The 13,975-nt window shown below is 40.6% G+C and overlaps 2 protein-coding genes across 4 annotated transcripts in view; one reads left to right on the top strand and one right to left on the bottom strand.

Annotated features, from left to right (window-relative positions):
• Window positions 1-13,975, bottom strand: part of LOC122880049 (fibroblast growth factor 18-like) — a 158,444-nt gene that overhangs the window by 83,283 nt on the left and 61,186 nt on the right. For all 3 annotated transcript variants that reach the window (XM_044204772.1, XM_044204774.1, XM_044204773.1), the window contains exon 2: window positions 943-1,046. In XM_044204772.1, coding sequence (XP_044060707.1) covers window positions 943-1,046 — 104 coding nt within the window. The remainder of the gene's footprint in view (window positions 1-942; window positions 1,047-13,975) is intronic.
• LOC122880029 (protocadherin alpha-3-like) lies at window positions 7,041-13,119 on the top strand. Its single transcript, XM_044204752.1, has 2 exons — window positions 7,041-9,596; window positions 13,082-13,119. Exons 1-2 carry the CDS (start codon window positions 7,188-7,190, stop codon window positions 13,091-13,093), a joined length of 2,421 nt encoding a protein of 806 aa, XP_044060687.1. The 5' UTR covers window positions 7,041-7,187; the 3' UTR covers window positions 13,094-13,119.

Here is a 13,975-nt window from a genome sequence, read left to right as displayed (position 1 = left end):
TCATTACTTAACTGCTGCATCCTACAATGTTGAATTCAAAGTGCAGTGTGATAATGACAAAATATCTGCAAGACAAAATAAATAATTCTCAATAATCAGAATGTTATTATCTTTACCTTTTATAAATATTTTATCAAAATAGTCAATTGGCTATAGTTAAAAAGGTCTGAAAAATCAAAGAGTAACAATCTGCACATAGGCTAAAAAATTCTGTTTCTGCTTCCACCTAACGGGGAAGGAGCATGCAGCACACGCTGTACCAACCCCAATGGTATTGTGGCATTGCAATAGCATTGCACTTGATGTAACTACTGGGTGTGGTGGTAACAAATGCACCGGAGTTTAACTTTAAACAGTGCAACAATGCTTTTCTGCCACAAAAGATTTTGTGTGGACTTACTGAGTGATGCTAAAATAAATAGTAATTAATGAAAACCTTTGTAATTGCTATTCAGTCAAATTGTGCTCTATGATATACTACTCAACCTGTATGCATTCAAGTAGTCACAAAAACGTTCTCATTAACATTTTTAGCTCAACTCAACTCAACAGTTCAGCTCACACTGCCAAATTAAATTAATCATCATTAAATCCTTTTTCGCTTTTAAAAAGTCTGTTTTTTTTTCTATTTATGTTTTCTATTTCTATTTAAAATACTAATCCAGGAGGCAATACTCTCTTTCCATACTTTTGGTAAAAGGCATTTGAGTCATCACTTATTCCTTATTTATATCCATCAATATCCATTTCTTGACAGACTGAGGATCACTAAGGGTTGCAGATCACTATGTAATGGCCAAGGATTAAAGTCCAGCGAATAGTTTTTTCCTTCTAACTTAAGCATGATTCTTTAATTGAAGTGATTGAAGTGCACAATATGTATGAGGCAAAGCAAGAGGGACATTACCACAGGCAGGCATTTGAGGACATCCATGACAATACCTCTTTGATGCATGAAGGCAGCGGAAACTGGCTCGGGCTAAGTCTGGGCCGTCTTCACCGGTCACAGTCAGAACAGCCACCATGTGTGAGGACATCGTTGCCATCTGTATCTTATAAAAGAAACACAATGTTAAAAATAATATTTACTGTGTAGGAAAGAGCAACAACATTATGTCTCAACTGAAGCTCTAAATACAGTCTAATGAACTGCCCTAAAGGTCACAATTTTAATTGCAGAATGATTATACAGTTAGTATGGAGATACATTTTATTACAATGAAATACAAAAACTAATCAGTAGGTTTGGTTAAGTGTTAACACTGTTTTGCAGACAATGTATGTTTTCAGGATTTTTTTCTGAGGGTGGAATAATGAGTGTGTCCATCTCTGCATTTCTGTATGAACAAACATGACCTCATCGTGTGCGAGCAGGAGTGCTTGACATTCAGACCCACAGGATGAGTTATTTTTATTTAAACATCCTCTATACGCTAAACTTTTAGTAGCACTCTTTAGCACTTAAGAGTTGTGTGTCGTTGTAATGTCTTTTAAATAAAGCAAGAATAAAAGCTTTTATATGGGGTCTAGTTTTGATACTATCGTGTTTGTATTTGGAGCAAAGTGAGATAAGAACCACCTTGAGATAAGAAACATTTCTCAATTTCCTTTCTCATCACCACTTGACCCTGAGACGAGACTCTCACACTGCCTGTTGTCTGCCTCTCTGGTCCACTGGCAGACAAGCAAACTGATACATGACACAACAATGTGGAACAAAACACTAGAACCACCACCAGCTGGCACTAGTAGGCTAATACATGTGCACTATACATCATGCCGCAATGTATTCTATGTATTACTCTATATCTGGGGTCTTATTTGCTATGCATCATTTAATAAATAACTGAAAAAAAGTGAATTTAAGAGTGATATTTTATATGTGTTTCTTTAACAAGTATTGACTGGGCTGCAAGTATGCCTTTCCCCTCATACTACTATTTACTATTAGTAAATAATTACTAAATAATTATTGGAAATAAACCATAAGGAGGGTTATGACCATGAGGGGGAATATATATCTTACATGTTTTAGAAGAGAATTAACAGCATCAGGGCATGTGGATACAGCTGACTTTCTTTGTCTGCAGCATTCACAGCTCCTGCATCCCTCCCCCTCTGCTTCCTTCCTTCCTTCCTTCCTTCCTCAGCCCAGCTTGCTTTCAGCACCATGGACAGCGACTTGCCTAGTGGAGCTGCGTTGCCATGGCGACGTGCTCTGAAGCTGCCTGTGATTTAATATTCAGAAATGCCCCCCTCCACTTCACAGTGCAGCATCCGCAGCTTGCAGACATCAGATGAGCTTTATCTGTCAAATATTATCGCTACCTCCGCCTACAAGGGCTGATAATAATGGGAATTAGGTGCTTTGAAACAAAAGCATTGATGCAGCATGGGGGAAACGATGGAGGCATAAATAGGAGGAGGTCTTGCAGAATGCGGCAGCGCTCGTGCACGCGCACGTATATGTTTGGCCTAATTCCAGAACTAATACGTAGCCGTAGCACGTGTGAGGGGTGCGGTTATTTGCGGTTTTTACTATGTAGGTCACTTTGTTTCCTAGTTGCTGTTAGTGTGATCCTGATGTTTTCTTTTCTATCACAAATATATTAATTTCCCCATGCACTGCTTCAGTGTGGAAAGGGTTCCGTATGGGGCACAAGGCACAACTGCATATGGAAAATATAGAGCAGGCATACGAGTGGGGTCATCATAGCAGCAGTTGCAAGTTTAATCCATGTGATGTCACTGTTCACCTCTGCAATAAGAGAAAGACTGTGGGAGTGTGCTGAGTAGACCACACAGAGTTTAAGCAGATAGAATGTGAATGTCAACAGCTTCTACCTAAGAACCAACACAATAAACAATTAGGTAACGTTTTATTTTAAGGGTCCGTCATTTTCGAATAATTTACTAATAATTTTCATGAAGTTTCCTGGAAAGAACTATGTAATTTTGAAGTAAATGTAGAAGAAGAGTAAAATAGAGCCTGTGTTCAACTGGTACACTTTCACTGAATTAATTACAACTAAATGCTGGCATTACCAGGGAGTGTAAATAAATTATTAATTTGGGTTTGTCTTTAACTTTTCTTTCAGGGAAATCCCTTTTTGGCTGTAATTAAATTAGCATAGGCCTAGCTTTCTGGGAAACGTCTGAGAACATTTATATATTGTTGTTGTTTTTGCTGGTATAATTAGCTCCGGTGCACCCATTTTTCTAATTGTTCACTTTCTATCATTTCGACACACTTAGTTGCCAATAGTTATTCTCTGAAATGTCTGTATATAGAAAAAATAAAACTGATATTAATTTCTTAATAAATATCGGGAGTTTACGTATCACATCTACTGTGACAGGTGAAGGTCGACTTGGCAACAGTGATTTTAATGACAAATATTTACTGTCTAGTTGTGGGAAACGGTTATTGCAATACAACGGAACACGAAAATAAAATACTAAATGATCAACATAACTTGAAATAGGATATTTGAGACATTTTGCAAAGAGAAGCCTCGCTCTCCGATTTTAAATATTGATTGTGCTTTTCAGGATCCGCTTGTAAAACCCATCTTTAACACACACACTAATGTTAAAATAATACCTTTTTATAACAGGTGCAATTATAAGTTCTACTACTACCTAAATGCAGTTGTGGGGCCGTATTTCAGCAAAATTACATAAGAAAACGTATTATTGTCACCGCACCATCGTTACAGCGACAATGGGTGGTGCTGTTATACTATACATCAACACAGTGGTTGTGTGTGAGGGGGTATCTTTTTTTGCATGTGCATTCAGTAACAACCCAAAGAGACGGGTTGAAAGAACGGACTAAACAGATCTGGTTCTCGCAGACCTTTATTGCTTATTATGAGGAAACTGAAAATTCTATAAGAATTTTGTTAACGGACCGCTGATTAAAAGGGTTTTTTTCCAAACAATGGCGATAACGGACATCAAAGAACGATGGCTGGATGTGTGGATTTCTTTTTGTCTGGCTCTGCTGACTGTGACAAATTTGGAAGGAATATCTGCTCAGATACGGTATTCCATCCATGAAGAACTAAAAGTAGGCACTGCTGTTGGAAATGTAGCCAAAGACCTTGCATTAGATCTTGGAAGATTGACGGATAGGAATCTTCGTGTGGTGTCAGGAACAAAGCAGGATCTGTTTAAGGTAAACCCGAGAGATGGAGTTTTGTTAGTGAACCAGAGAGTGGACAGGGAGGAGCTGTGTGCAAAAATTGTTCCATGCATCACAAATCTGAAAGCAGTTGTAGAAAATCCTCTCGAGATGCACCAAGTAATAGTTGAAATACTCGATGTAAACGACAATTCGCCGAAATTTCCTGAAGAAAACTACACATTAGAGGTGCTGGAGTCCGCCATTGTTGGATCTCGATTTCAAATGGAAGGAGCACACGACTTGGATGTTGGTTTGAATTCCTTACAATCATATAAGTTAAACCATAACCAGTATTTTCGCCTGGAAACCGAAGAATTTGGGGAGGATGGAAAGGTTCCATTCCTAATATTACAGCGACCTTTGGATAGAGAACAGACTCCTCAGCACTGGTTACTATTAACAGCTACAGATGGGGGTAAACCATCAAAATCTGGTTCTATTAATATCACTGTTATTGTATCTGATGTAAATGACAACTCACCAGTGTGTGATAAACAGAAGTACACCATAACAATAAAGGAAAACGCACCTGCAGGAACATTTCTGCTGACAGTAAATGCATCTGACTCGGATGAGGGGGTGAACAGTGAGATTGAATATTCTTTACGGAGTAAACTCAGAGGACTCGTATCTGAGCCTTTTGATTTGAATAGCAAAACTGGCAAACTAACGGTGAAAGGAGGCCTTGATTACGAGGAAAAGCAAGTCTATGAGATTAAGGTACTGGCTGCGGACAAAGGTGCCGTGTCTCTCTCCACACACTGCAACGTGGTTGTTAGAGTGGAAGACGTGAACGATAACCAACCCGAAATAGACATCACATCCCTTTCAAGTCGCATTCCAGAGGATGCACCTCCTGGCACGGTGGTGGCGTTGATGGGTGTGACGGACCTTGACTCAGGTGTGAATGGACAGGTGGTCTGCAGTGTGCCAGGTCATTTACCTTTTGACTTAAAGCCATCCCCTGACGGACAGTCATACTCGTTGGTCACCAAGGACTACCTAGATAAGGAAAAAATGCATATGTATAATATTACAATAACGGCTAAGGATCTAGGGAGCCCCATCCTGTCATCTACGAAGGTGATACAGGTAGATGTGCTAGATGTTAATGATAATAGTCCTTTGTTCACTGAAAGCCCCTATACTTTTTATGTGCCGGAAAACAACAAGGCTGGAATGTCAATTTTTTCAGTTAGCGCGGTAGATGCTGATGGAGCTGAAAATGCGGCAGTCACATATTCACTCATCCGTAATAGTCCAGGGCCCACTGTAATTTCTTTTTTAAATATAAATGAAGCCAATGGCACCATTTCCGCACTAAGATGTTTTGACTTTGAAACTCTGAAAACGTTCCAGTTCCAAGTTGTTGCCACAGATTCTGGAACTCCGTCACTAAGCAGCAACGTCACAGTGAACGTGTTCATTCTGGATCAGAACGACAACGCTCCAGTCATCCTGTATCCAGTCAGCTCTAACGGCTCTGCTGAAGGTGTGGAGGAGATTCCCCGCAATGTGAACGCAGGACACTTGGTGACTAAAGTCAGAGCCTATGACGCTGATATAGGATATAACGGCTGGTTGCTGTTTTCACTGCAGGAAGTTACTGACCACAGTCTCTTTGGTTTGGACCGCTATACAGGACAGATCAGAACACTTCGCTCCTTCACAGAGACAGACGAGGCTGAGCATAAACTGGTCATACTGGTGAAAGACAATGGGAACGTTTCACTCTCAGCAACAGCTACTGTGATTATCAAACTGGTGGAGCCCAAAGAGGCTTTTGCAGCTTCTGATGTTAAAAGTGCAGCGAAAGATGAGGAGGGGAATGATGTGACTTTTTACCTGATGATAACTTTGGGCTCAGTTTCTGTGCTTTTCCTCATCAGCATCATCGTGCTGATTGCAATGCAGTGCTCCAAAACCACAGACTATACTTCTAAATATCTACAAGAGACTAATTATGACGGGACACTGTGTCACAGCATCCAGTACAGATCTGGAGACAAACGGTACATGTTGGTTGGACCCAGAATGAGTACAGGATCTACTATAGTCCCTGGCAGCCATGCGAATACACTAGTGCTCCCTGACAGGAGGAGCGCAGCTGGAGAGGTGAGTAGATATTTATATTTGCTTTATATGCTAATTTAAGGATATCTTTTGTCATTACCGTCCATCTGGAGAAATAATATTATTTTTATTTGCTGTTTTGACCCTGCTGGTGTGAAATTGTGCTTTCCATGGTGCTGATTTAAAAAAATACTTTCTTTGGCAATACAATTAATGGCAGGTAGACATAAGTTAATAATCACTTTGTTCTGAATAAAGTATGTATTCCCCATTCAGTTAGTATCCTTAAGTCCAGCCACGTGTTTTGTATTAATCAAAGTGAATCCATAGTGTATTGAACAAAATATAGCCGTGGATCAGATTTACAACGTGTGTATCCTGTTCTATTCTGCCTCGCCTACTATGAGATCATTTGAAGTTGATGAGGTTACATGTCATTTAACAGTGCATATAATTATAGGTGTTATTGTTTGTCCTTTTAATTGTCCAATAACCACACATATGAGTCTCAAGCTGATTTGAATGCTTCTCAGCAACCCTCAAACATGTAGTTGACTTGTTGGAGGAGGCAGACCTGAACATCATCCACAGAGTGAGACCATGGGGGACGTTTTAATCAGCTCATCGCACGTCCTTTAAGACTGGACTAAAGAAGTAGATTGCAATAGAGTCCCGAGAGAAGTAAAACACTTGTGATTTAGTATCGTATTGCAGCCCACTGGCCACATGGTGTCAGTGTGGCCTAATGGTTGTGTTGCTCATTCTGTACAGGCCCTGCCCATCTCCGGATTATATCTGATGGAGTTGGTATGCAGATGGAGTAGACATCGTAGGCTATGTATTAAGTAATATGAATAGCGGTTCATATTTATGTGTGAACGCTCCTATTTGAGAATCGTGAAATGGACCTAATTGGACTGGTTCGATGAGCAATTGGATTACTGTATTTGCCTCAAACAAAGCATTCATTTTTTGCTTCACAATGGGAGAACAAGGACAAAGGCGCCGAGTGAACTGCTGGTGGGTTGCCGGGATTTTGTTGCTGTGCTTTGGCGAGCAGATTTTGGCTCAGCTAAGATACTCTGTTCCAGAAGAAGTAGAAGTGGGATCTCCTGTTGGAAATGTTGCAAAGGATTTAGGCCTTGACATCAGCACTTTGACAGACAGGCGGTTTCGTATTGTTTCGGGGCCCAATCATGCTCTGTTTCAGTTAAATCAAAACAATGGTGTGTTGTATATTGGAAAAAGTATGGACCGGGAAGAGCTCTGTGATAGAACCAAAGTTTGTTTGATAAACCTGAAAATTGTTGTTGAAAGCCCACTGGAAATACATTACGTTGGCGTTGAAATAACGGATGTTAATGACCATTCACCGACTTTTCCAGAAAGCGAGCAGCGACTGGAAATAGCAGAGCATACACCTCCAGGTACTCGTTTCCAAATTCATGCGGCCAGAGACCCTGATATGGGTACACAGTCAGTTCGATTATATAAATTGAGTCCAAATGAATTTTTTGATATTGAAATCAGAGACAGCGAGGAGGACAAGATACCGTATTTATTGCTGAAAAAGCCTCTGGATAGGGAGCAAAAGGCTGAACACCGTTTCGTGTTAACTGCTCTTGATGGGGGCAGTCCGTCAAAATCTGGGGGCCTTAATTTAACTATCACTGTGCTAGATGCAAATGATAATCGCCCTGTGTTCAGCAAAGACACGTATACTGTGTCATTAGATGAAAATGCCCCGATTGGAACTCTTGTAATAAAATTAAACGCTACAGATTTAGATGAAGGTTTGAACAGCGAAATTGAATACACGTTTGGAAAAACACAAAAGAAAAAAGTGCATGACACATTTGAATTAGACAGCGTGACTGGTGAGATTCGAGTGAAAGGAAAAGTGGACTTTGAGGACACGGAGATTTATAAACTAGATTTGCAAGCTTCAGATAAAGGCCAGCCACCCGGAACAGTCGAAAGTAGAGTTGTGATAAAAATAAAAGATGTGAACGACAATAAGCCAGATATTGAAGTGACATCATTGTCTAACGTAGTCCCAGAAGATTCCAAGCCTGGCACTGTTATCTCTCTCATCAGCGTTACGGACAGAGATTCTGGGGTTAATGGGAAAGTTATTTGCAAAATCTCGGATAGTGTTCCGTTTGATTTGACGCCATCCATTGAGGAAAACATGTACTCTCTTGTCACAAAGGGGCGTTTAGACCGAGAAATTGTGTCACATTATGACATCACAATCACAGCTACTGACTGTGGTGAACCTCCACTTTCCACTGTGAAAACCTTAAGTGTTCAGGTGTCTGATGTAAATGATAATAGACCAATATTCAGCCAGAATCCATTTGAACTTTATTTGGTAGAAAACAATGCCCCGGGTGCATCAATACTTTCTGTAAGTGCAGCTGATAATGACCTCCACGAAAATGCAGCAACAACATACCACATTGTAAGAGGTGATGGGCTGCAGGGAGATATGACATATTCCCTTAATGTCAATTCGGAAACCGGACAAATATCCGCGCTAAAAAGTTTTGACTTTGAAACTCTGAAAACGTTCCAGTTCCAAGTTGTTGCCACAGATTCTGGAACTCCGTCACTAAGCAGCAACGTCACAGTGAACGTGTTCATTCTGGATCAGAACGACAACGCTCCAGTCATCCTGTATCCAGTCAGCTCTAACGGCTCTGCTGAAGGTGTGGAGGAGATTCCCCGCAATGTGAACGCAGGACACTTGGTGACTAAAGTCAGAGCCTATGACGCTGATATAGGATATAACGGCTGGTTGCTGTTTTCACTGCAGGAAGTTACTGACCACAGTCTCTTTGGTTTGGACCGCTATACAGGACAGATCAGAACACTTCGCTCCTTCACAGAGACAGACGAGGCTGAGCATAAACTGGTCATACTGGTGAAAGACAATGGGAACGTTTCACTCTCAGCAACAGCTACTGTGATTGTCAAACTGGTGGAGCCCAAAGAGGCTTTTGCAGCTTCTGATGTTAAAAGTGCAGCAAAAGATGAGGAGGGGAATGATGTGACTTTTTACCTGATGATAACTTTGGGCTCAGTTTCTGTGCTTTTCCTCGTCAGCGTCATCGTGCTGATTGCAATGCAGTGCTCCAAAACCACAGACTATACTTCTAAATGTCTACAAGAGACTAATTATGACGGGACACTGTGTCACAGCATCCAGTACAGATCTGGAGACAAACGGTACATGTTGGTTGGACCCAGAATGAGTATAGGATCTACTATAGTCCCTGGCAGCCATGCGAATACACTAGTGCTCCCTGACAGGAGACAGGCATCTGGAGAGGTAAGATCATGTTTCGATTTTAATTGAAGCTATTTTTCATGCACTCACAGAGAATTTACTGCGGGTTATATTAGGATAATTTTCTCATTATGATAACAGTTATAATTACCTTTGGAAACTTATAAAACAATTAATATTTACTATGTACAGTAAAGATCTGAAATGTTTAGTGCCGTTTTCATTTAAGTCTTAGCAATGTCATTTTATACTTCTCTTGAAATAAGAAAATGTGTTCAGGCTACTAACATGACAAGGTATTTCGTTGCACTATCCATGGTTTATATCCTGGGACTGTCTGGTGTTGAAGTGTAGTATATTGGTCACATTGCGGTGGTTTTCCAGTCAGGATGTAAGTTTGGTTTTAAAACTTCATGGATTTCAAGGACCAACCCTGTGAGTTTTTTTGTCTACTGTTCCAGTAATCCGGTGGTTCCTGTTCATTTGCATTATCAAAGTTAATTAGCACATCCTTGGAACTTGCTTGAGTAATGCTGTCCATTAAAGTGCACCCAGTGTGCATACATTTTCGCCAAAGTAACATTTTTGTTAAGGGAATTCAGTGCACACTTTGCTCAAACTTCAATGCCACGACGCAATGACGTAACACTGACAAACATTAATGCAGATTTGATTTTCACTGTTATGATTACACAAAATAAGCAAGTTTTAGAGTCTGTTAATTGATTGTCATACTATACAGAAATGAAAAGGAAACTAGCTACCTGGAACAGTAACAGTATAACCTGCATTCAAAAATGGTCAGCAAAAATATTAATTATTTGTAGTTAAGGAGCTTCAATTTGCAAACCTTCTGGTATCATAGTTTATGTCGCGGTTTGCTTTAAAAAGAGGTCATGGTCATGATGTGCCCAGTCCACAAGGTGCCAGTGACATATCAGTATAAACTGTTGTGTTAAAGTGTTGGCCCTGCCCCTTCCAGAGAGGTTTTGGTCAGGTCGACAGAGAAGAGACAGTACCTTCAAGAGAAACGAGTGTTGCCGTTGTTGCACTTGTACACAGGTTGAAAATATGTTTTGTATTTCAACAGCATATTTTGGGGCTTAGGCAGTTTACTTTTTCGTTAGGGCCTGTGAGTGGATATAATAAAAATATTCAAAACTGAAACGATGGGAGCCGGAGGACAAAGACGGGGAATACAGTCCTGGTGGTTAGCCCTCCGTTTTTCTGTGATGCTCAGCTGCCTGGAGCGGGTTTCAGCTCAGATGAAATATTCTGTTCCAGAGGAAGTAAAAGTGGGATCTGTTGTTGGAAATATCGCCAAGGATCTAGGATTGGACATCAGTTCCCTGGAGGAACGACGGTTTCGTATTGTTTCGGGAACTAAAGATGCTCAGTTTGAAGTAAATCAGAACAATGGCGTATTGTATGTGTATAAGAACATCGATCGAGAGGAGCTCTGTGAAAACGTTTCTCCATGCTTAGTAAACCTAAAAATGGTAGCTGAGAATCCCATGGAAATACATTATGTGGGAGTTGAAATCTTAGATGTAAATGATAATTCACCGAGCTTTCAAGAGGAAGAAAAAATATTAGAAATTTCTGAGTCCACTGTCCCTGGCAAACGTTTCCAATTACCAACTGCGCACGATCCAGATGCTATCATCAATACTGTACGTGCGTATAAATTAAATCAAAGCGAATACTTTAGTATACAAATCCGAGAGAGAGGAGAGGACAAGATACCATTCTTAGTTCTTCAAAAGTCTCTGGATCGGGAAAAGCACCATGAGCACAAGTTGATTCTGACAGCAGTTGACGGTGGAAATCCACCGAGATCAGGGACGCTTAATGTCACAGTCATCGTTCTCGATTCAAATGACAACCATCCTACATTTAGCCAAGAAGTATATTCAGTAACAATACCAGAAAATGTAGATGCAGATACAAGCGTAATTAAGGTAAAGGCAAGTGATGTGGATGAAGGTGCAAATGGAGATATTGAATATTTTTTCGGTGGTCAACTTGACCGGAAGATATATGATATGTTTAGCTTAAATAAAGACACTGGTGAAATTAGAGTAATTGGAGAAATTGACTTTGAGAAGGTTGACGTTTATAAGTTAGACGTCCATGCCACTGACAAAGGACAGCCTCCAATGAGTACTGACTGCAGGGTGATTATCAAAGTGCTCGACAAAAACGACAACAAACCTCAAATAGAGGTGACATCTCTGTCAAACACGGTATCTGAAGACTCAAAACCTGGGACTGTGGTTTCTCTCATTAGTATTACAGACCAAGACACCGGTTTAAACGGCAAAGTAATATGTAGTCTTTCAGATAATGTGCCATTTGATTTAAAACCATCATTTCAAGATAATATGTACTCGTTAGTTTTGAAACAGCATTTGGATCGAGAATCAGTTTCGCATTACGATATCACAATAACAGCTACAGACTGTGGTCAGCCTCCTCTGTCTACATTCAAAATTCTCAGTATTGATATATCAGACGTGAATGACAATGTCCCAGAATTTTTACATAATCCACTTGAACTTTACCTGGTAGAAAATAACGTGCCTGGAAACGCAATATTTTCCGTTACAGCTTCGGATAAAGACTTGAATGAAAATGCGGCGTTAACTTATCATATAGTTAGAGAGGAAGGTATTCAAGTTAAAGTTGCAGCATTTTTAAATATTAACTCTGAAAATGGAGAAATCTTGGCGCTAAAAAGTTTTGACTTTGAAACTCTGAAAACGTTCCAGTTCCAAGTTGTTGCCACAGATTCTGGAACTCCGTCACTAAGCAGCAACGTCACAGTGAACGTGTTCATTCTGGATCAGAACGACAACGCTCCAGTCATCCTGTATCCAGTCAGCTCTAACGGCTCTGCTGAAGGTGTGGAGGAGATTCCCCGCAATGTGAACGCAGGACACTTGGTGACTAAAGTCAGAGCCTATGACGCTGATATAGGATATAACGGCTGGTTGCTGTTTTCACTGCAGGAAGTTACTGACCACAGTCTCTTTGGTTTGGACCGCTATACAGGACAGATCAGAACACTTCGCTCCTTCACAGAGACAGACGAGGCTGAGCATAAACTGGTCATACTGGTGAAAGACAATGGGAACGTTTCACTCTCAGCAACAGCTACTGTGATTGTCAAACTGGTGGAGCCCAAAGAGGCTTTTGCAGCTTCTGATGTTAAAAGTGCAGCAAAAGATGAGGAGGGGAATGATGTGACTTTTTACCTGATGATAACTTTGGGCTCAGTTTCTGTGCTTTTCCTCATCAGCATCATCGTGCTGATTGCAATGCAGTGCTCCAAAACCACAGACTATACTTCTAAATATCTACAAGAGACTAATTATGACGGGACACTGTGTCACAGCATCCAGTACAGATCTGGAGACAAACGGTACATGTTGGTTGGACCCAGAATGAGTATAGGATCTACTATAGTCCCTGGCAGCCATGCGAATACACTAGTGCTCCCTGACAGGAGACAGGCATCTGGAGAGGTAAGAGCTTGAAAACAATGTGGTTTACAAAATGTCTACAGTTGTATGCAAAAGTTTAGGAACCCCTGACAATTTCCATGATTTTCATTTATAAATATTTGGGTGTTTGGATCAGCAATTTCATTTTGATCTATCAAATAACTGAAGGACACAGTAATATTTCAGTAGTGAAATGAGATTTATTGGATTAACAGAAAATGTGCAATATGCATCAAAACGAAATTAGACAGGTGCATAAATTTGGGCACCCCAACAGAAAAATCACATCAATATTTAGTAGAGCCTCCTTTAGCAGAAATAACAGCCTCTAGACGCTTCCTATAGCCTGTAATGAGTGTCTGGATTCTGGATGAATGTATTTTGGACCATTCCTCCTTACAAAACATCTCCAGTTCAGTTAGGTTTGATGGTTGCCGAGCATGGACAGCCCGCTTCAAATCACCCCACAGATGTTCAATGATATTCAGGTCTGGGGACTGGGATGGCCATTCCAGAACATTGTACTTGTTCCTCTGCATAAAGGCCAGAGTAGATTTTGAGCAGTGTTTTGGGTCGTTGTCTTGTTGAAATATCCAGCCCCGCGTAACTTCAACTTTGTGACTGATTCCTCAACATTATTCTCAAGAATCTGCTGATATTGAGTGGAATCCATGCGACCCTCAACTTTAACCAGATTCCCAGTACCGGCACTGGCCACACAACCCCACAGCATGATGGAACCTCCACCAAATTTTACTGTGGGTAACAAGTGTTTTTCTTGGAACGTTGTGTTCTTTTGCCGCCATGCATAACGCCCCTTGTTATGACCAAATAACTCAATCTTTTTTTCATCAGTCCACAGCACCTTATTCCAAAATGAAGCTGGCTTGTCCAAATGTGTGTTTGCATACCTCA

The sequence above is a fragment of the Siniperca chuatsi genome, linkage group LG8 (genome assembly GCF_020085105.1).
Source record: "Siniperca chuatsi isolate FFG_IHB_CAS linkage group LG8, ASM2008510v1, whole genome shotgun sequence".
Lineage (NCBI taxonomy): Eukaryota > Metazoa > Chordata > Actinopteri > Centrarchiformes > Sinipercidae > Siniperca > Siniperca chuatsi.
This window is presented reverse-complemented; position numbering and strand designations above follow the sequence as displayed.

Excerpts from the sequence above, each read along its gene's own strand:
- LOC122880029 (XM_044204752.1), top strand. The coding sequence starts at position 7,188 with ATGAGCAATTGGATTACTGTATTTGCCTCAAACAAAGCATTCATTTTT.